Source organism: Eurytemora carolleeae, unplaced genomic scaffold, assembly GCF_000591075.1.
Source record: "Eurytemora carolleeae unplaced genomic scaffold, Eaff_2.0 scaffold610, whole genome shotgun sequence".
Classification (NCBI taxonomy): domain Eukaryota; kingdom Metazoa; phylum Arthropoda; class Copepoda; order Calanoida; family Temoridae; genus Eurytemora; species Eurytemora carolleeae.
This window is the reverse complement of record NW_019397003.1, coordinates 466,401-490,193: the sequence shown is the minus strand read 5'-3', so window position 1 is coordinate 490,193 and position 23,793 is coordinate 466,401. Positions and strand designations below refer to the sequence as shown.

At 33.9% G+C, this 23,793-nt stretch overlaps 1 protein-coding gene across 1 annotated transcript in view; it reads left to right on the top strand.

The window, feature by feature from the left end:
• LOC111710989 (discoidin domain-containing receptor 2-like) overlaps window positions 1–13,226 on the top strand; it is a 33,808-nt gene extending 20,582 nt beyond the window's left edge. Inside the window, 6 exon segments of the mRNA XM_023485200.1 lie at window positions 340–513; window positions 879–1,910; window positions 6,088–6,227; window positions 9,443–9,969; window positions 11,130–11,271; window positions 12,052–13,226. Of these exon segments, the coding sequence (XP_023340968.1) occupies window positions 340–513; window positions 879–1,910; window positions 6,088–6,227; window positions 9,443–9,969; window positions 11,130–11,271; window positions 12,052–12,333 (2,297 nt within the window). The 3' untranslated portion in view covers window positions 12,334–13,226.
• The last annotated feature ends 10,567 nt before the right edge of the window (window positions 13,227–23,793 follow it).

Sequence of the window (23,793 nt, the reverse complement as noted above, 5' to 3'; positions counted from 1 at the left end):
ATATCTCATTATGATACCACCTGGTCAATACTTGCCTCTCTCTCAGGACATGTCTTGCATACATCTTGGATATTCTGAGGATTAGAGAGAAAGAGAGAAGATGAGATGTAGGCGTCGGATTAATTAATTTGTGAATATATTTTCTTCTCTTTATTCCCACATTTGCAATAAAGGCGTCCATAAACGGGGGAAAAAATGGACAGATTAATGTCAGAAGAATTCTGTTGAATTCTTTTTTGGTAAACCTATTATTTTCTGACGGTTTAATTATAAATGGGTTAGAAATAAAACCGGGGGTTAGTTAAATTATTTCTATAAGACATATGTTTGTATATATAGTTGGATTACTGAGCTACAGTATGCCCCAGGGGGATAAACGTGGACCTACTTATGAGTTCTATGATTGGAACTATGATGGAGAATGGCGAGGGAACTATCTGGAGAACGGATTGGGATCTCTCACGGACGGAAATCTAGGACCAGATGACTACAAGCTCAGCTACTACGCCAAAAGTAAGTTCTGTTTTTAAGAGATATCATTTAGAAACCTAACTTCGGTCAACAGAAGCAATCATTTCTTCCAAATAGGGGTTCAAAATTATCGTTTAGCCTTTTAGGGTTGACGATATTATTGAGTTATCCTTCTCCCCTCCCCTCTCTTACCCCGATTCTACCAGTATATTTCATTTTTTACGACTTAAAGCATTTTCAACCGCTTTGAAGTTTTAAATTTCATTCATTCTCACAAGCAATTATACATGTTCCGTCCCAGCCCCAGAAATAGTATGTTTACACCAACTCTTCTTAGAGCCCGGAGAAAAACGGAAATTTGGCTATTTTGTCTTTCTCAATTTACATAAATTTAACATTTGTTTCAGACCGTGGATGGGTTGGTTGGAAGAGCGATAAAAGAGAGTTTGTCGAGATCGTCTTCGAGTTTGAAGAAATCCGCGAGTTTCACGGTGTCCAGCTGTACTCTAACAATCAGTTCTCCAGGGAGATCGCCATCTTTAAAGAAATGAAAGCCTTCTTTTCCATCAGCGGGAAAATCTATGGGAAGGAGCCTGTGTCCCATACACCGCTGAGCGACGAAATATTTGAGGAGCCAAGAAACGTCTCCATTAAACTGCACCGTAGGGTGGGACGGTTTGTGAAAATGCAACTTTTCTTCGCGTCAAAATGGATTCTTATCTCCGAAGTAACCTTTGATGGTTCAGCAGCTCGAGGAAACTATACTGAAGAGGCTAGTGAGGGAGATATTCAACATGTTCAACAGGATCAACAGGACGATAAACTAAGTTCTTCAGTCCCTGATACAGTGATCAACACAACCCCTGGTAAAGAAAGTGAACTATCACTTATGCCAATCATTGTTGGGGCGCTCACGACCGTGATCGTTCTCCTTGCAGCGATCATTTTCTTTATTGTGAGCAGATCTAGATCTCGTAAACAATGGACTAATAAACCATCAGTTGAGTGTTCTATGCCCAGTGAAAAGGTTGCGTTAAATCCTACGGAGCCCCTTCATTACTCGTACTTTGCCGAGGGCGCTATATCGGAGAGCGGATCTAACTCCGGTAGCAGGAGCGGAGGATCTAGAAAGGTTCCGATATTTGATGATAATTACAATAATCCCCACCCTGGATACGGTTCCCCCAGATCACCTAGATCAGGTTTCAGTCGGCAGGGGAGCTGTGGAGCTAGTCCTGGACCCAGACGGATAACTCCGCTCTCAACCCCCCGTATGAGTACCCCCCGGCACACTGGAACTCCCTTGAGACGGATAATCAGCAATCCTCTCTCCGAGATGCCCCTGTATATGGAACCATATCACGTGATGCGATACAGTCCGTATGTTAGATGTGGACCTGGAGATTTTGCAATATCAAAAGAAACCGCGATTCTTTCAGGTATGATTCGCTTGTTGCAAGTTATGCAGATGGAATTTAGATAGATAGATAGATAGATAGAAAGCATGTATACAAGATGCTAAGGATAAAAACGTAAAAAGCAAGGATGCGTGGAATTAGATACACTTGAAACTGGAAAGGTTGGAAGGATTTAACCACACGCAGAGAAGGAGAATCATATATAATTTGTATTCTACAATTCAAAGTGTATTTTATAATAAGTTGGAGAATTGAAGAGAAAGGATTGAAGAAAGTATAGAAAGGGTTGGAGAAGCAACTGAAAGGATTGGAGACTAAAAAGAAAGGATTAAAGATGACAAAGAAGAGATTGGAGAAAGTAGAGAAAGGATTGAAGAAAGTATAGAAAGAATTAGAGAAGCGACTGAAAGGATTGGAGACGATAGAAAAAGGATTTGAGATGGTAGAGAATGGATTGAAGATGGTAGAGAAAAAAATGGAGAAGGCAGAGAAATGGTTGAAGAATGTAGGGAAAGGATTAGAGAAGGTAGAGAAAGGATGGGAGAAGGTAGAGAAAGGGTTGAAGAATGTAGAGAAAGGATTAGAGAAGGTAAAGAAAGGATGGGAGAAGGTAGAGAAAGGATTGATAAGGTAGAGAAAGGATTGAAGAAGGTAGAGAAAGGATTGATAAGGTAGAGAAAGGATTAAAGAAGGTAGAGAAAGGATGGGAGAAGGTAGAGAAAGGATTAGAGAAGGTAGAGAAAGGATGGGAGAAGGTAGAGAAAGGATTGATAAGGTAGAGAAAGGATTGAAGAAGGTAGAGAAAGGATTGATAAGGTAGAGAAAGGATTGAAGAAGGTAGAGAAAGATGAGGAAAAAACAGAGAAAGATGTGGAGAATGGTTTGAAAACAAAACCTTAAAATCTGAAAGGTTGACGATAGAAGATTTAAAGATGAGTATTTAAGATCATGAAACCTAAGTCTAGACGTTATCTAAATAGGATTTTTGACGGAGAAATATATTCTTGATGTTCATCTTGTAATCCTCAAACATGTTTTTACCCGGGGTCAAGTGACCGGCTAATGAGTTTAAAGTTAAACTGTCAAAAATCCTATTAAAAAGACTGCTCCGCAGGAGGATGACAAAAACAATGCGAACAGCTTTGTTTTTGGTTTACAATAAATCTCTGGAAACTAGTTTTTGGTCCTTAGTTTACACTTTGATGTAAATCCTGTCTCCAGCAGCACCTCGGAGCAGGGTTTAGAATGTACCCTGAGTAACGGATTAATCCTAGAATCAGATAGACTCAATCTCCAGACAAAATCTTGAACCATTGAAACTGGATACTTTCTCGCCTTTCCTACTCTTCTTTGTTTCTTTTATATCATTCTATTCTCTTTTAGTATCTTTTCTTCACATTTCATTTAATATGTCCTCCAATTCTCTCCTCTCTTCACATTCCACTTAATATGTCCTCCAATTCTCTCCTCTCTTCACATTCCATTTAATATGTCCTCCAATTCTCTCCTCTCTTCACATCCCTCTTAATATGTCCTCCAATTCTCTCCTCTCTTCACATTCCACTTAATATGTCCTCCAATTCTCTCCTCTCTTCACATTCCACTCAATATGTCCTCCAATTCTCTCCTCTCTTCACATCCCTCTTAATATGTCCTCCAATTCTCTCCTCTCTTCCCATTCCATTTAATATGTCCTCCAATTCTCTCCTCTCTTCACATTCCACTTAATATGTTCTCCAATTCTCTCCTCTCTTCACATTCCACTTAATATGTCCTCCAATTCTCTCCTCTCTTCCCATTCCATTTAATATGTCCTCCAATTCTCTCCTCTCTTCACATTCCACTTAATATGTCCTCCAATTCTCTCCTCTCTTCCCATTCCATTTAATATGTCCTCCAAACATCCCTATTAATATTTCCTCCAATTCTCTCCTCTCATTTTTCCTCTTAATTCTATCCTGCTATTTTCATTCTCTCTCCTAAATCTCTCCTCTACTTATTTCATTTTATTTTATTTTCTCTATCTCATTTTCTTCCTTAATTTTCTTATTTCTTTATTTCTACTTATTATCTCCTCTCATTCTTACTTTTCTTTCTTTTCCTCAATTATTCATCAGTCTCTTTCATCTTTTTTATTCACATTCTCTTCTCTTTTCTCATCTCTTAACTATCTTTTTCTTTCTTCTCATTCAATCATTTCATTCTCTTCCCTCCTTTTCTTTTTCTCTTTTCTCCCCACTCCTTCTCTTTTATCATTCTTTGTCGCATTCTCGCTTCCTCTTTCTATCTGCTCCTTCTCTTTCTCTTACTTTCTATATTTTTTTTATATTTTATCTCATTTTTATCTTTTATCTTTCATGATCTTTGTTTTCATTTCTTTCTCACTGTGAACTCAGTCAGTGTTCTAATCTACGTGATGAAAATTCTGCAATCTCAATCATTTTTGAATTCATTATTCATTCATTATTTCAATATTTACATCTAATACTAATAAACATATTCTTCAACTGACTTATCGTCTTATAATGACTTACATATCGTAAATCTAAAGGTGCTGGCATCCAAGCAATTTCATGAGACCCTAAAGGAATTGAGTTTTTGTCACAATTTTAAATTTTCTATTCTATCTTTGCAGCTTAAAGATGTAAACCTATGATTTTTCAAACTTAGATTAATTAATCTGACAGAAATTATAGTTTGAAATATCAAAGGTCTACATCACCAAGTTGCAAAGATAAAGGAATAAGAAAATATGACTCAATTCCTTTTGATAATTTTATCAAGCATGTCTGATTCACGACACACACCTGACTAAAAATTACCCCCATTTTTTTGGAAATTGAATGTGTAGCCTATTTCAAAACATGTTTTAAACAAATTTGACGAGTAGCCGTTTTTGAGAAAATGGGGTTCGAAATATTGACCAAAAAGTATCCTAGTTTGCAAGGACGGAAAACTGCAAAAAGGTGATAATCATGGAATCTTTAGATTTTGCAGTAAAAATACTAATATAGACTTAAAATATTTTGTTATTTTATAAATAGCCAGTTTTCTAATGTTTGGCTCTTTTTTTACAGTTTTCGTTCGAATTGAATCAAAAAAAAGTATCCTAGTTTGCAAGGAGTGAAAACTGCAAAAATGTGATAATCATCGAATCCATAAGGTTAACATAAAAAATGAAGAGAGTAAACCCAAAATATGTTTTTATTCTAAAGGGAGTTGGTTATCAACATTAATCTCTCCGGATTATATTTCCAAATCTATTAAATACAAAGTTAATTTTTTCGATGATTTTCACTTTTTTGCAGTTTTCCGTGTTTGCAAACTAGGATCCTTTTTTTTAATTTGATTCAATTAAAATGTGATGAAAACGGTTTTGTTTAAAACTTCCTTTGAAATCGGCTAATCCTATACTTTCAAAGGAATTGAGTCTTTGGCATAAACTCTGATCTTCTAATCCCTATATCTTTGGAGTCCAATGTTGTAGACCTTTGACATTTCAAACTATGACTTCTCTTAGATCAAATGATATAACTTTGAAATATCAAAGGTTCCAAAGATATAGGGATTAGAAAATCAGAATTTGTGGCAAGGACTCATTTCCTTTCCAAAAAAATCGGGGGTAATTTTCAGTGAAACTTAAAACCTAAATTTGTCATGTGTCAGCATTGTCCTTTATACCTCTATCGGATCTCAAAAATGAGGAATAGTGTTAAATTCTGACAAAATCCTTCATTGTCTCTGCAGCATAAATTTTACAGAGAAACCAAAATTGAAAAAATTCAATCTTCAGCAAGAAAACAATCCTTGACCAGACAGAGTTTAAAAGCGCACAGTTGTGAATCGGACATGCCACTTTATAACTGAAGGGTCCCGTAAAATTACACTTATTGCCACTTTATAACTGAAGGGTCCCGTAAAATTACACTTATTGCCCCTTTATAACTGAAGGGTCCCGTAAAATTACATATTGCCACTTTATAACTGAAGGGTCCCGTAAAATTACACTTATTGCCACTTTATAACTGAAGGGTCCCGTGAAATTACACTTATTGCCACTTTAATTCTTAATTTCTTAAAACTTCACATAAATCTGAATTAAAGGTAAATAATGTTTATGATATTATACCTCGGGCATTTTGTACTCTTGTAATTATTCACATTAATATGCTAATATAATTAATTAATTAATATTTAGATACATCATGTGGAGAATATGCAGTTCCAGTACCTACCCGTAGTCCAAACTCTGCTAGCAGTCGGGTTTCTCAATCCTCGCATAATGTCTCCGGGTCTCAAACTTCCTTAGATCAGAACTCAGATTACGTCTTTCTCCAGGTCATATCTAATTAATTTCAGGATAAAACCCTCCTTGAATTTTCCACTGGCTGAGCAAGATTTTTCTAAGATTAAATCTTGAGTCAGGAGCTAGGACGTGAACGTCTCTCATAATTTCTCAAACTCTTTGTTCTCTAAAATATTTCTAAAAGGTCAGTTCAATTCTCTCTTCTCTCTGTACCAGTGTACATACAGTAAACATTGGGATTTGATAAACATACGGATTTGTCTATTATTAGATACTAGCTGATGGGCCTGGCGTTTTAAAAATTTTGAAGAAATAATTTTTTTTTAGCCTATGTCACCCCCCGGCTACCCATGAGTGTCCACAAAAAAATGTAAGCCTATTCGTTCCAGCCGTTTGGCCGCCTATAGGGAACATATATACGAATGTCTTGTTTTATTATATAGATATATTATTTGTATATTGGATAATTTCTTAATCATAAATTGAATAGTTTTTTATGTTTGATATTAACTTGTACAATGTACATTTCTCTGTAGCTTTGAAAATGAATGCCTTTAAAAAAATATTTAAAATAAGATGCCTGGTCACTGTAAACTATGTAAACTTTTAAGTAGCAAAGGCAATGCTTTTGTACAGATCACATACAGACTATATAATGAAAAACGGGATAGCACACCAAATGGATCAGCCCCTGCTATAGGGAGATTCTGCTGTAGTAAAACCACTATTTTTAGAAATATTATATGGTCCCACAATAGCGGGATAGCACACCAAATGAATCAGCCCCTGCTATAGGGAGATTCTACTGTAGTAAAACCAACATTTTTAGAAATATTATATGGTCCCACAATAGCGGGATAGCACACCAAATGAATCAGCCCTTGCTATAGGGAAATTCTAGTGTAGTAAAACCACTATTTTTTAGTAATATTATATGGTCCCACAATAGCTTGTTATACAGTAAGAACCAACACATTCTGGAATAGGAAGACGACTTTTAGATTCTAGTTATGACTTTGAATAGTCCAATGAACATGAGACACAGCAATTGTGGAATGTAATCAGACCGATTTACCATAAATGCGTGATTTCATAAGTTATTATTAAACTATTTGCTATGTAGCAACATCAAATCAAATCGCTATTATGTCGTCTTCCTATTCCACATTTTTCTAATTCTTACTGTATCTAAATACTTAAAGTTTCATTGAAATCTTTTCACAAATTAAAAAGTTTAACTGAGCGCATTGTATATCCATTATTGCGAATTCTAGTAAGAGCTTTGCTATAATGCATTCTTTGTAAAATATACAATATTGAAATGGGTTCACTTTAATTTCACTTTACAACAGAATTTCAAAGGTTTAATATTTTTATTAAATATCTTTTTACTTTCAGTATTTGTATAAGAGACGTTACTAGGCTATATAAAGGCATAAACAAATTTGACGCCATTTGCTTTTTGCAAAGTTTGGAAAGAAGACATTAAACATTTACCAGATACATTCTATACACACTCTACGCTACTTTTTTTTTCATTAATTATCTTGAAAAACCTCTCGAAATATTATCTGAAGGTTTTCTAGAAAATATCCCTCCCCCCTCTCGTTCCCTCTCCCCTATGTTAGTACAAGTTTGATTGGATAAATTTGATCTATGGAATGTATAATAAGATTTTCTCCAATATGGACGAAAACATTCTTTGTTCCTCTTGTATTCTGTTTCTATCAAGTGTCAGAAATAGAAGAAAATTTAAATCAGCAAAATATAAAAGAGAAACTTTATCATAAAAACATTTCTGTTGAAATTTGCATAAATATAAAAATTTCCCAAAATATGACAGACTTCACTAGTTCTGAACCACATCCCATTGTTGGAGAAAATGGAAAATAAAATAGAATCATTTAGATTTAAAAATGTTCATCCTTTCTCCTTCTTTAACCTAGATTTAATCTATCCCTTTTCCTTTCATTTTTATTTAGAAATTTACCTCCTTCCTTTCTTCTTTTCCTTAGATTTAAAGATCCTTTCTCCTTCTTTAACCTAGATTTAATCCATCCCTTTTACTTTCATTTTGATTTAAAAATTTACCGCCTTCCTTTCTTCTTTCCCCTAGATTTAAAGATTTCATCCTTTCTTTAACCTAGATTTAATCCATCCCTTTTACTTTCATTTTGATTTAAAAATTTACCGCCTTCCTTTCTTCTTTCCCCTAGATTTAAAGATTTCATCCTTTCTCCTTCTTTAATCTAGATTTAATCCATCCCTTTTACTTTCATTTTGATTTAGAAATTTACCCCCCTTCCTTTCTTCTTTCCCCTAGATTTAAAGATTTTCATCCTTTCTCCTTCTTTAACCTAGATGTAATCCATTAATTTTTCTTTAATTTTTATTTAAAAATTTACCTCCTTCCTTTCTTCTTTCCCCTAGATTTAAAGATTTTCATCCTTCCTCCTTCTTTAACCTAGATTTAATCCATCCCTTTTACTTTCATTTTGATTTAAAAATTTACCCCCCTTCCTTTCTTCTTTCCCCTAGATTCAAAGATGTTCATCCTTTCTCCTTCTTTAACTTAGATATAATCCCTCCCTTTTCCTTTCATTTTGATTTAAAAATGTACCTCCTTCCTTTCTTCTTTCCCCTAGATTTAAAGATTTTCATCCTTTCTCCTTCTTTAATCCATTAATTTTTTTAAAATTTTTATTTAAAAATTTACCTCCTTCCTTTCTTTTTTCCCTTAGATTTAAAGATTTTCATCCTTCCTCCTTCTTTAACCTAGATTTAATCCATCCCTTTTCCTTTCATTTTGATTTACAGATGTTCATCCTTTCTCCTTCTTTAACCTAGATTTAATCCATCCCTTTTCCTTTCATTTTAATTTAAAAATTTACCCCCTTCCTTTCTTCTTTCCCCTAGATTTAAAGATTTTCATCCTTCCTCCTATTTCACCTGGATTTAAAGATGTTTATCCCTCCTCCTTCTTTCACCTAGGTTTAAAGATGTTCATCCCTCCTCCTTCTTTCACATAGATTTAAAGATGCTTCTTTTCTCCTTCTTCCATCCAGATAAAAAGATTTCCATCCTCCCTTCTCATTTAACTCCTTTAAACTAGATTTCCATCTTTCCTACTTTATTAACTTTATTACTTTATTAATTGTGTAATGAACCTAAAATCTGGAACTAAAATTGCAATCCTTTTTCTTCTCAAACCTAAATATATAATATTCTTGACCTTGTTTTATTATAGAATGAAGAATTAAAACAATCGGATTCTCTACGATTGATGAGGATGAGAGTAGAGAACCTGATCCTGTACCAGGTTGATCCAGACAGTATTTTTCTCAAGGAGCTCATCTCCGACGGAACCTTCGGGACGGTTCACACCGGAGAAATCCGGATTCCCAGCTACGGACAGCTGAGCCCGCTGTCCACAAGGATGGTTGCTGTTAAGTACATGAACCGGGACTCAGGGGACCAGGAAAAGAAGGAGTTTATGCGCGAGGTTCGGCTCCTGGCAGGGTTAGAGGATGAGAACATATCCCGTGTTCTCGGGGTCTGTGAAACACGTACTCCATACTTTGTGGTTATGGAGTATCTGGAGCACGGTGATCTAACCAAGTTTCTCCGATCCCACCTCCCAGAGACAACCCCGTTCCTCCCTCCTGGAACCCGAACACTGAGTTTCCCCACTCTCATCTATATGGCCACACAGATCGCTTCCGGCATGAAATATTTGGAGAGTTTGAACTTTGTACACAGGGATTTAGCCACCAGGTAGAAATATCTTTACAAATCTCATCTAATAACAAGAACGGGGGGAATATGTAAATATCTTACTCAGCTTAACCTGGCGTCACTGGTTTAAAGAGAGGGTGGAGATGAGGGGGGGGACTTGGCAGTATCTATATCTCTAGGGGGTTGTTAAATTACTCACCCTCTCCTTCCTTCGGTAATTAGCTTTAAGATATCTCGGTAGAACATAAAACTGTTTAGGAGAAATTCATCCGTAATCTACCAGGTTTAGTTGGGTGTCAGTTTAGGAAAAGAGAATGATAGTTTGAAGCAGGTTCCGAAACTAAAAAAGTCGGTGACGTTTTAATTTGCATTTGAATAGCGTCGGTAAATCATAAAAGAATTCATCTGCTGGGTGAGACCTGCAGGAAAGGATAACACTCAAACCTCAACTTTACTCTCTTTCAATTATATTTTATTTTATAAATGATTTTAAAGTCCAGCAATTCCCCACCTCCGTCCCTGTATCTAATATCAGATTCTCATTCCTAAACTTTAATCCTCTTTATTTTCCTCTTCTCGTTTTATTCTTTCAACAAATTTTAAAATCTTTCACGCGTTTTTTTAATTAAAGGGACTGTACGCTTAATTTCATATGACCCTTTATTTAAAGATTGGCAGTTCCGATTCACAATGATACTATCGTAACTCCTATCTGAGTAACAATGAAGAAGATATTGATATTTTTCTATCTAAAGTCTGTATTATTCTGCATTTCAATTTTATAAAGATAAAAGGTTTTTATGGTACCATTGCGAATCGGACATGACACTCTGTAAATGGAGGTCACTTGAAATAACGCCTACAGTCTCTTTAATCTTCTGTTTCTCTAATATCATATTTATATATTAATTTTGGAATTCAAAAGTTTTCTCCTGAGTTCTTATAAAAATTTTTCATTATTTTAAGTGCGTGTTACAAAACTGTTTTTATTTCTATAAACTTTCTATTTTCTCCGTTTAAATGTTGACTTTTTCTATTTTACCTTTTTAGCTTGTTTTCTTTTCTATTTTGCATAAACGTGAACATTGTGTCCTTTTCATTTTATTTCCAACCTCAATTTTGGTTTGAACATTAATTTTTTAGCGCCAAAAGTTTTTGCCTTTTTATGTCTTGAGTCTTGACTTAATTGTATTATTCAGAAACTGTCTGGTTGGGAAAGCCTATCATATCAAGATATGTGATTTCGGCAGCGATACTCCGGAGTACCGGAGAGACTACACGGAGCTAGAGGACGGTCTTCTCGTCCCACTCCGTTGGATGGCCTGGGAGTCAGTCTTAGAGGTAAACAAGCATTTTTCTCTGATTTGGAAACTTTATTCATTTCAAATATGAAGATAATCTTTTTACCTTTCTTTTATATTTGTCATTTTCGTAAAGAAAATATTAGAAATTTTACAAAAATACCACAGATTTAGAGATGAATAGTGTTAAGATGCAGTTTGCACATTCTTTATAAAAAAGAATAAATATTGTAAAATATTTCATTTGAAAACAATTTTAAAGAGTATATTTGCCATAAACGGGAAGATGAACCATTATCAAATTATGAGTCGACCGGTATTATTCTTTTCCAATGTTTTTATGTTTTTAAAGAGAATATACAAATCATTCCCCAAAGCCCGTAAATACTGGGTTCTCTCTGACGATTTAGCCTTGTACTGTCCTGTCTGTACAACGAGAATGTTTTGCATGGAGTTCAGCTTGTGTTTATGGACACATGGAGTAGAAATAGAAATATTGACAACCTATCATAATTCAATTATGGTTAAATATGATTGATTACACATTTATTTTCACACATGAAAAAGTTATAAATAAAGAAATTGAGTTTTTGCCACAAACTCTAACTTTCTAATCCCTTTATCTTTGCCACCTGATTGTGTAAATTATTAAAATTTTGAACAGAAATATTTGATCTGACAAAATTCATAGCTTGAAATATCAAGATCTATGACATTGGATTGCAAAGATATTATGAGTAGAAAATCAGAGTTTATGGCAAAGGCTCAATTTATTTTCATAAGTTGTTATATGAATATTATTAATATGAACTATATTTAGAAACGCTTCACTACTAAATCTGACGTCTGGTCCTTTGGAGTCTGCATGTGGGAGATACTAAACTACTCTGGTATCCGTCCCTACCATGATCTCACTGACTCACAGATCATCAGCAAACTCCAGAGCAAGAGTTGTCCTACTCTACCCCAACCCCAACCCTGCTCCAGGGATCTATATGAGCTGATGGAGGAGTGTTGGAACCTGGAGGAGACTCTTCGTCCCTCCTTTAGAGAAATCCATCTTTTCCTGCAGAGGAAGAACCTGGGATACTCGCCTGTCTAAACTCATCTTCTGATAAAAGGATTATATTTTGTAAATCCTGGTTCCCCAATTCTTATATTAGTCTGATCTCAGCTCAAGGGGAAACCGGAGCAGAATTTGGTTCAGCAGACCGGAGCCCGGCTTAGTAAATACAAAAGGTTGGAGCAGAGTTCGGTTTTTAAAACCAGAGTAAATTTCGGGTCAAATTATTTGAATATGGACCAGGGAAAGGGTTGGTTCAGATACCCGGAGAAGGGTTCGGTTAAGGGTACCGGAGAAGGGTTCGGTTGAAGAAACCGGAGAAGATATGTGTTCAGAAGACCGGAGAAAAGTCCCCGGGATATTTGAGAAAAGTAAACAAATATCCAAACCTAGAAGAAAGAAACTTTTTCATTAAGCAAGAAACTGTTTAGAACTTTAACATATCATTGCTTGAAGCAATCCTATATAAGCTGGTGATGAACCCTAGATAAAGAGTTGTTGATATAACACTTGCATAATGTGATTTATAATTAGTTGATTGTTTATGCAATAATTTAAATGCTTGGCTGATAAATCCGATTGTACATTATGATCAAAATTTCAACCTTCAATGTCTCTTCAATGTAAACTTTTTAAAATTTAATTATTAGTAGAGTTTGAAAAAGTAGATTTATAAGAATAAACCACAGAGGGGGGAAAATTTGTTAACCCCTCATTGAAACCATGCATATCAGTAATAAGTATCCAAACATTTATAAAATGCTAAACTAACAAATAATAGTTTAATAAATTGACTGCAGGCGCAAGTTTTATGCGAACCTCCAGTTTTTAGATTGGGTGGTCCGACTCACACAGGTACCCTTTAAACCTTTGTCTCATCAAGGATGAATGAAATATCAACACGTTTTGAGATAGAAAAACGACAATATCTTCCTCACTATTACCCAGATAGAGGTTTAAAGGGTATCGTTGTGAATCGAACATGAACTTCACTTGAAATTACTACTTAGTCCATTTAGGATCAGCTGCATTTTTTATTTACTGTTATTTTAATCAAAATGCTTTAATTGCCCGCAAAACAAATGTCGTCTTCCAACTCTGTGGTTTAGGAAATGCGCTAATTTTATTTAATTAATGTGCCAACACTTAATATTCAGCGAACCCTTTCTAGTCATGACCCTAAAGTAAACCCTGATTTTAAAAATCCCTTTCAATAATAGACGTTGACCCCTGATCGTTTGCAATTAAAAAATGCAAATTTATTATCTTTAGTAACTTTTTATCTAAAATTTAAAAATCCTCCTTTCATTTATTCTTGATCACGCAAAAACATTGCTTCAGTTTAATGANATAATGTCGTCTTCATATTCCACAGCTTTCAGGTTCTTACTGTAATAATATAATTCACTAAATTTTAATATGTTTTGATGAACTCCAATATACTTTAATATACCACAAACCTTAATTGTATTAGTAGTAAAGAGCACATTGTATAATACATATGATATGAATGTATTCAGGGGAAGGGAGGGGGGAGGTTATATATATATAATATGGCCCCCTGAAAAATTTCATAAGCCCTGTACATATTCTAAATTATATTCTAAATTATATTGTTTTCTGCTAATTTTCAAACTATTTGAAAAATGAAAACTCATGGAAATTAAAAAATACTTAAGATTTTCTCTCTGAGATATAAATCCTACTTTTGAAAAACAGTCATTCACTCACCCTCTTTTCGTTCTACACCTTAAATATCAATATGTACATGTATACTTGGCTTTTAGATCGCTTCACATTTTATAAGTAGCAAGTTTCACTCTTGCTTTTTATAACGCGAGTTTTTCATCGTACTCAAATTAAAAGAAACTTTCGCGGATTTTCAAATATGTCGTCATTTTGTTCTTGGCAACATTTTTAAAGTTTTACTATATAGTGTTTGACTCTACAAAACTTTTCCTGGGTTGCCACGAAAAATGTGGGCCTGATCGGTTCAGCTGTTTCCACGTTTATTGGAAACAAACAAACCAACAGATGGACAGACCATCCATTAAAAAAAAAATTTTCTGTTATTAAAACTTTTAATTGTATTTTTTTTCTTGTTCTTATTCAATTTTTGCTTCACTGTATTGCATGTCAATGATTATTGATATTTACAAAAAGGAACTGATTCCTTGCCTCAAATTCTAATTTTCTAATCCCTACATCTTACAACAAAGACTAAGTTAAACCACTTCTCTTGTGCGCCGGTTCAAATAAGATAGTAGTGGTTAAACTTAGCCTGTTTAATTCAACTGCTTCTTGCTATACATTAAATTTGGTTCATGAAGGTGTACACCATCGTGTTTCAAAGCTATGGGAATAGAGATTTTGAGTTTGTGGAGGGTAACCATTTCTTTCCAGGGTTTATAGTTGTGATAACAAATCTGTTTGACCATGATCTATTCAATCAACAGTTATCTATCTCTTTCTCTCCAGGTTGAATAAAAGTAGTAAAGAGAAGAAATGTGAAACTAATCTGTCTGAGTCTAGAATCTGGCAAATATCTCCAGGTGGTGGAATAATACTATTTTTCTTCCACGCCCCACACTTGATTGCACATCTTGGAGAGACTAGGGGAGAAGAACGGAGAAGAATAAACTTCCCTCCTGGTCGGAGGAGGAACAGATGGTGGTATAAGAGGGGGTTGGGGGTTGGTGGAGAGTATATTTAAAAAGAGGTTTGGAGGGTAGAATGGGTTTAAGAAGATAAAACAAGTGAAATGGGAAAAGAGAGAAGGAGAAGAATTTAAGACGAAAAAACAATGTGAGAAGGCGGAAAGAGAAGGGTTTAGATCGTTGAAACAAGGGGAATGAGAAGGAGAAGGGTTTAGAACGATACAACAAGCGGAATGTGAGGAGAAAAGAAGAAGGTTTTTAAGAAGATAAAACAATTAAGTGAAATGTGTAGAGCAAAGGAAAAGGTTCCAAGAAGATAAAACAAGTGGAATGTGAGGAGAAAAGGAGAAGGCTTCAAGAAGATAAAACAAGTGGAATGGGAGGAGAAAAAGAAAAGGTTTCATGAAGATAAAATAAGTGGAATGTGAGGAGAAAAGGAGAAGGTTTCAAGACGATTAAACAAGTGGAATGTGAGGAGAAAAGTAGAAGGTTTCAAGAAGATAAAACAATTAAGTGGAATGTGAGGAGAAAAGGAGAAGGTTTCAAGCAGATAAAACAATTAAGTGGAATGTGAGGAGAAAAGGAGAAGGTTTCAAGAAGATAAAACAAGTGGAATGGGAGATGGGGTTTAAGATGATAAAACAAGTGGAAGAAGTGGGGTTTAAGATGATAAAACAAGTGGAAGGAGAGGGGTTTAAGATGAAAAAACAAGTGGAAGGAGAGGGGTTTAAGATGATAAAACAAGTGGAAGGAGAGGGGTTTAAGATGATAAAACAAGTGGAAGGAGAGGGGTTTAAGATGATAAAACAAGTGGAAGGAGAGGGGTTTAAGATGATAAAACAAGTGGAAGGAGAGGGGTTTAAGATGATAAAACAAGTGGAAGGAGAGGGGTTTAAGATGATAAAACAAGTGGAAGGNCAGACTATCAAGAAAAACAGGATTCAGGATACAGGATACAGTACACAGGAAACAGAATACAGGAAAAAGGATGCAGGATACAGGATACAGGATACATGATACAAAATAAAAAGATATAGAACTTGACTAATGTGACAGGCCTTTAAGTGGATAAATCATTGAGTTAAGCTCAATATTTACAGCTCTTACTAGGGTTCAAACAACCCTTATAGATAATCCACACATCTTGGACATATCAAATAAACTTAATCAAGAAAATTATTTCTATTTATTTATCTATCTATCTATTTATCTATATCTGTAGAGAGGATGGGTTTGCAGATCAGAGTGACTGGTCCCCTCTGGACTCTGGTCCAAGTCGAGCAGATAGTTTCGAGTATGTTATGTTTGGTAAAATATACAGGTTAGCATTTCTACATTTTTATAGATTCAGTTTTTTCATTCACTCATTTTGTGACTTCATTTTCTTCTACTTTGTTGAGAAGAAAAAAAATCTAAATACCGTCATAAGGGTTCTTAAAATCCGGCCTGGCATTCTTAACATAATTGTTACTTGTTACATAATGTTTATATTTTGAAATTCAAAATATTTTTATTTCAGCAGGAAGACCTTTTCTCACAATTGATTGAGAGTCGTTAACCTAGTCGTTTAGAAATGGTGACTTTTTGCGGTAAAAAATAACATTTGAATTCATCAAATCTAAGTAATCATTTAGAAAAGAACTTATCTTCAACGCTGAACTTGATATCCATGTTGTCTAAACTTATAAATGGAAGAATTTAATTTTAATAATATAGCAATGGTTCAAAGAAATATTTAGTCAGCAACCAAGGGTTGAACGAGGGAGGGGTGGCAACTCCCAAGATATGAAAACTAAGAAAAAACATAGTTCTCCTCAGATATCTCAATAATTTGATGATTTTTGGTATGGTGCGAGCCATATAAAAGGCTCTAAAAACATAGAACAATTTTTATTTCGTGACTGTTGGGTAAAAACGCAATTTTGAATGGCACCAATCAATTAAAGATTTTTTTAGGCGAAAAAATGGATTTTTCTGAAAAAAAAACTTGGAAATAAGATAATTTATAAAGATGTTGAGATGTATTAGACCAGCTCAAATGAAACCTCAATGTTTGATGCTCAAAAAAGATATTTTTTTACATTTAACAATAATCTTTAATGTGTAATCTGAAACAAATGTCGTCAGTTTGGCTAATTAAAACTATATGATCGCCACACGGCTACATGGACTGAAATTTGCGATTTTTTTCAGCAAATATCTGAACAAAGACAGTAAAAAAGGGGTAGCAAAGCCCTTTTTTCAATTTTCGGTTTTAAAGTTCCCTTTTCAAAGGAATTTTCATAAAAGGTCGGATAAATTTTCCCATTTTACTCCAAAAACCTGGGAGCAACTCCAAAATCATGTGAGCACTCCAAAACCCTGGGAGCAATTCCAAAATCATGTGAGCACTCCAAAACCCTGGGAGCAGCCACCCCTCCCTCCTTGAACCGTTGAGAGCGAAAGGACCCTTCTGAGTGAACTGCTTTAATCATAGATCTAAAATATTAAAGTTTCGCTTTAAAGGGACTGTAAGCGTAATTTCAAGTGACACTCCATGCAAAGATGGCAATGCCCGACTCCCAACAGCGCCCAGAAAAGCTTTGTCTGATCCAGCATAAAATGTTTCAATTTTTATAACTTTTCAGACTGACAGTTTCTCTATAAAAGTGACTTGAGCATTTCTACTGCAGGAAAACATATTTATATCATCAGAATTAAATAATTTTAAACTAAGAAAAACGATAATATCTTCCATATTATTGATCAGATAAAGGTTTCAAGGGTACCGTTGTAAATTGGACATTGCTCAAAATTACGCTTACTGTTCCTGTGAGGATGGGAAAATTTCAATCATGAGAGAGAAGAAAGAAATTTCAACTTTTTATTTTTTTATTTGAAGCGAAATAAAGACAAATTTTTTTTAGAAATGTGCGCGAAGATCCCTGAATTTCTAGTAATGCATACTAATAAGTGTGACTGCGTGCTTGTAACCCATGTAACAAGTATAAATGTCTGTACAATTACAATTCTAATTTATGGGAGTGGAGAAAACATGGCCGACCACATGTTTAACATGTTTCAGAGGATTATCCTCTAATAAATATGGGTTAAACAAATATACCTTGATATATATTTTTACAGGAAAATACATCTGTATGTGTGTTTAAGACCAATAAATACATCTGTATGTATGTGTGTTTAAGACCAATAAATACATCTGTATGTGTGTGTGTTTAAGACCAATAAATACATCTGTATGTATGTGTGTTTAAGACCAATAAATACATCTGTATGTATGTGTGTTTAAGACCAATAAATACATCTGTATGTGTGTTTAAGACCAATAAATACATCTGTATGTGTGTTTAAGACCAATNAATTAGGTTGTCCCCCCCCCCTAGTTCATTGCGCCCTCAAATTTAAGTTGCCCCCTTCCCACTCTCATAATCCTTATATCTCAAATCTTTGATATTTCAAACATAGAATTAAAATCATATAGTCATAGTTTGATATATTACCATCAGATTGAAGAAATATAGGGATTATGAAATTAGAGTTTTTGACAAGTGTTCAATTCCGTTGTTGATAGAGGCCAGCCCACCTCTTAAAATTTTACAATAGACAAATTAAATAAATTTTATGAAACTATTGTGACTTTATCATTCTTCATCACTTCATCGTGAATTTCATAATGAACGGGCTATAAAGTTAAATTAGCTGTACATTAGAACACGTGTGCTATAAAGTTTTGATTGGTTCCCGGATTTTTTCCAAAAACATTAAGGATATTTCCAAAATATTTTTTTAATTGAAATGAAAATTAAATTAAAATCAACATTATATTTTGACTTCTGATTTGTTTCAAAGCTTATTTGATCTAGAAATAGCCATTGAAATAAGATAAGTGCACAAACTTACATAAAATCACTATAACACTATTATTTGGACACGACGTGCAATAAAATTTTTCGTCTCAAATTTTGCTATATGTCGAAGGCTTTCGCCTTTATAGATAATATTTTGTCCCTCGCTAAAGCTCGGGACAAAATTAAATCTAAAAAACCTTCTCGATAAAGAGAAATTTCTGTCCAAAACTGTATAACACTGCAAACCCAAATAACAGTGTTATAAATAGGTAAATTATTGATTAGAAAATAATTTTAAAAAACTAAGGGGATTCTTTCCTGACTTAAAACAGTGTGTAGATTTTAGACAATTAATAAATTTTCTTAAAATCTTGTTTGAAAAACATTATCGAGAATATATTTCACCAAAACTGCAATTACGATTACATTTTTAGACCTGTTTATATAGCTGTTTAAAATGTTGGATGTAATTAAAATGATAAAAGTTTCAAAAACAAACTTTCTTCTTATCATTTCCAACTCTATATAGTTTATACCAGGGAAACTTTCAAAATTACATTCTTAGTAACAAGATATATAGTATAATACACCCCCGACCCTCCTCAACACAGAAATCCCCCCCCTTCTCCGTTCTTCAACTTTACAATAAAATTGCCCCATCCCCCCCCCTAACTTTGCATTACAAATGTTACCTTCATAAATCTGTAGGATTATGTAGCATCACCTAAACCGTTCTAATCTAAACCATTTAGATCTAGTTTTAATTCTAAACCAAGGACTGGGGAAGGTATTTATTCTATCTATCTATCTTGATAGATAGGATTGTAGAAAGAATTAAAAGGACTGTAAGAGTAATTTCAAGGGACCCTCAATGTTGAGACGGCAATGCCCGATTCACAACGGTACTTTAAAAACCTTTTTCTGATCATTATTAATAATTCCGATATACTTAGAAATGCGCATGTCACTTCTGCAGAGAAACCAAAATTTAAAATATTTCGTTTTCATAACTATAAACATTAATAAGTTTAATAAGCAATACTTGCATGGAGGGTCACATGAAATAATGCTCACAGCACTTGTAAAGGACAGAGAGAAGAAGAATAGATATGGAGCCACAAGTGAGAAACGTATTTAACACCATGACGTTTTCTATCAGTTCCTACAACGACTGGTTCTCCATCCAGTAATTTAGCCCTGAAGCACTGCAAGCTAAAATTGAGGGACCAAGCGCCGCAGGTAAAATATTGAAGGGGGTCGGGCTTGCACATGCGCTATGCCAAAAGTTTAAACTCTGAATTATTTAGGGAAAGGTTAGGCCTTTTCTAAGCTACACCTTGAAAAGTCTTGTGGGCAGAGCGCTGCGGCAAGAATAGTCTACAAGGTAAAAAATATAGAAAATGAGGAAACGGCACTAGGTCACAGGGTTAGAATTATCTAAAATATGTTAGAAAAGCTAGGAAGGAGAATGGTATTATTCGATGAGAGTAAACTGGTGGAACTGCAGAGATGTATAAAGAAGATAGAGGAGTAAGGATTTAGTAAATCTATATATGTAATGTATTGTATATAGAACACGTCCTAATCACACAACAGAGAGGAATAGAATCTAGATCTAGAAGGTTTAGATCAATCCAGATCTGGAAGATTTAGATCAATCTAGATCTGGAAGGTTTAGAACAATCTAGATCTGGAAGGTTTAGAACAATCTAGATCTGTAAGGTTTAGAAGAATCTAGATCTGGAAGGTTTAGAAGAATCTAGATCTGTAAGGTTTAGAAGAATCTAGATCTGTAAAGGTTTAGAAGAATCTAGATCTGGAAGGGTTAGAACAATTTAGATCTAGAAGGATTAGAAGGATTGGAACATTCTAGATCTGGAAGGGTTAGAAGAATCTATATCTGGAAGGTTAAGATCAATCTAGATCTGGAAGGTTTAGAACAATCTAGATATGGAAGATTTAGCTCAATCTAGATATGGAAGGTTTAGGTCAATCTATATCTGGAAGGTTTAGAAGACTCTAGACCTGGAAGGTTTAGAAGAATCTAGATCTAGAAGGTTAAGATTAAAGAGAATTTGTAGTTGACATTATGTTTTTGTGGAAACCCTGAATATTACATTTTTATTTAATGACATAATTTTAATTATTTATAAGTCTACCTGAAGTAGAGTATTATATTATGCTGTGGTTCTTATGAATAATTTAATATTGCTGCTTCATGGAAAAATGTTTTAAGAATATTACACTTGAGCAAACAAAAGTTTGGACAGTTTTAAAATACTTACGTTGAAAAACTCGATTAAAAACTTTTAAATTTTGAAATTTAAAATTAAGTTGGAGTAACGTTTTAATATTTAAAAGCAATGGTTTTCAGATACCTGTTTTCGCTTTATGGAAGAAAAAATGTATTTTATTAAATAAATAACTGTATTTTGGAATTTAAAAAAAAAACATTGCAATTTATGGTAAAATGGTACATTTTCTTATTTTTTCGCTATTTTTAATTAACGCTTAAGAAAAATTTCACACGTAATTGTACAATTTTGTAAAAGAATCGAGGACTTGCCACAACCTCAAAACTTCGAATCTCTATATCTTTGCACCCTGATGGTGCAAATCTTTGATATTTCAAACTTAGACTATTTGATCTAACATGAACTTCATAACTTGAATTATAAAAGGTCTACGTCATCCGGTAAGAAAATCAGAGTTTGTGGCAAAAACTCAATTCCTTTGTCCCAAATTTGTTTCCTTTTTTTATTGAGTTATATAGACATCCTGGGAATCAGCACTTTTTGTTTAACCGCGTCAAGATTCATTTTTTTATGTTGCGTTCGCCCCTAGGATATTTGTACTGTATGGATAAGTGCTAGGGGGGAAAATATGAACAAAAGAATAAAAAAATTCCACAAAAAATACTATTAATGCTGGAGAAAGATAAAGAGGATAGGAGAAAGTTAAAGGGGATAGGAGAAAGATAAAGAGGATAGGAGAAAGATAAAGAGGATAGGAGAAAGATAAAGAGGATGGGAGAAAGATAAAGAGGATAAGAGAAAGATAAAGAGGATAGGAGAAAGATAAAGAGGATATGAGAAAGATAAAGGGGATAGGAGAAAAATAAAGCGAGAAGATGATGGGGAAAAAGAGAAAGATTGTGAAGGGGAGTTGAGGGAAGGGATAGTCAGGGCTTCATAAGGACTACAAGAGACTAGATCATAGAAGAAGAAAGAGAGGTAAAGTAGAGTTATTAAAAGATTGTGATAATGGGGTAGGAGGGAGCTGAGGTAGGTAGGGGATGCAAGGGGAGGTAAAGAAGGAAATTATTGGAGAGGGGGGGGGAAGTGATGCAGTAGGATAAGGTTGTGGGAGGTTTAGTATGGGGATGAGAGACTTTATGCATTATTCATATTCTTGAGAAGAATATTACAATATCTATCTATTTATCTATCTATCTTTTTAGTACAAAAAAATAATAATAAATATTCTTTATCCCAATTTTGATGTTCTATTTTACTCTGAAAAATGACCTTCCTTTTTTTTTTTTTTAATGATAATTTTAAATTGTGCTTTTACATAGAATTAATTTGCGGATTTTTTAAAAGATATTATTTAAAGTATTTTTAAAGTATACTTACTTGAGATGGGAACCTTTAAATGAAAGCAAATTTTTCGATTTCTCATTGGTAAAATCTTAGATGCTTTAATCCATAAGTTATCGATAAAAGAGGTCAGAAATATTATATAACACTAAAGAAGTTGTACCCAGTATACGGATGGTTAAACTAGAGAAATAGCTAAAATAATCTTACTTAGTTCAACTACTTCTACCTCTTCAAAAAATTCCATCCTCTGATAACTTGTGGATTAAATGGTTTAATCTCCACACGTTCAATTAAAAGTTACCCGCTCGTATTTTGTACCCGCACAAGCGTTTTTACTAAATAAAATATATTTTTGTTTATTTATCTTTTCCCTTACAAAGTTTATCCATCTTGAGAAGTTTCGTAGAAATCTTTAATTTAAAGTTGAATTAAAGTTTAATTATCCCGAGCTAATTAGATATTTAGAGTTTATTTTCGCACACATAGAAAACCTCAAAACCAACTTAAGAACTTTTTCCATTATTTTAAGACCAAGTATTCTGAGACAGAGTGCTCTTCAGATTTAGACAGTTCACGATTTTCAACAAGAAATTTTAAATCTTTAACTGTTTAATAATATGGAAGATATTGTCGTTTTTTTAGCTTAAAAGTGAAAAATTACGGATTCCTCATTTTACAGTAATTTTGAAATCTCCTTGGCTCTAACAAACCTTGTTTTGTTTTCTGACATCCTATTGGTTTGGGAGGCACTGAGGAGGTTCAAACTTCGTAGAATTCAAATTTTTCCACAGAACTTTGGAGCTTGAGATAATCCTAGTTCATATTGAACAGCACTCATAAATCTCAATCTCTTGAATATTATCTATCCATCAGTTTACTCCTGAAAACCAACCATCCATCAAAACTGTTTTAAAATTTAAACTTTCTGAACAAACTTGAAACTTTGTGGAAGGTGTGCTATTAAATTTTGTATATATATTTTCTGAACTGACAGCTCGAAAATAATTAAATATTTTTTAAAAAAATTTTTACTTTCTTCCCTCGAAAAAAAAGATCAAAAACTTGAAGAAAACAAATTATCTTTTTGTTCATTCACACATTACCAAAACTAAACAATCCTTGAATAAACTTTTTATTTTTTAAAAAAAATATCTCACTAAAGGGGCCGCAGAATTAATTTTAGTTAAAAAAGGGCATACCCGCGATTTACATTGTAAACTTTGGTTCATTTTAAGTACCGGGCCGACTTTTAACCAATTACTGACTATTATAATCAGTTTTCAAAACAAAAACATAGAAATCAATTTCATACATAATCAGAAAAAGGGCACAGTTATGAATTGAACAGGTCATTCTATCAATAGGGATTGACTTATTATTACGTTCATCCTT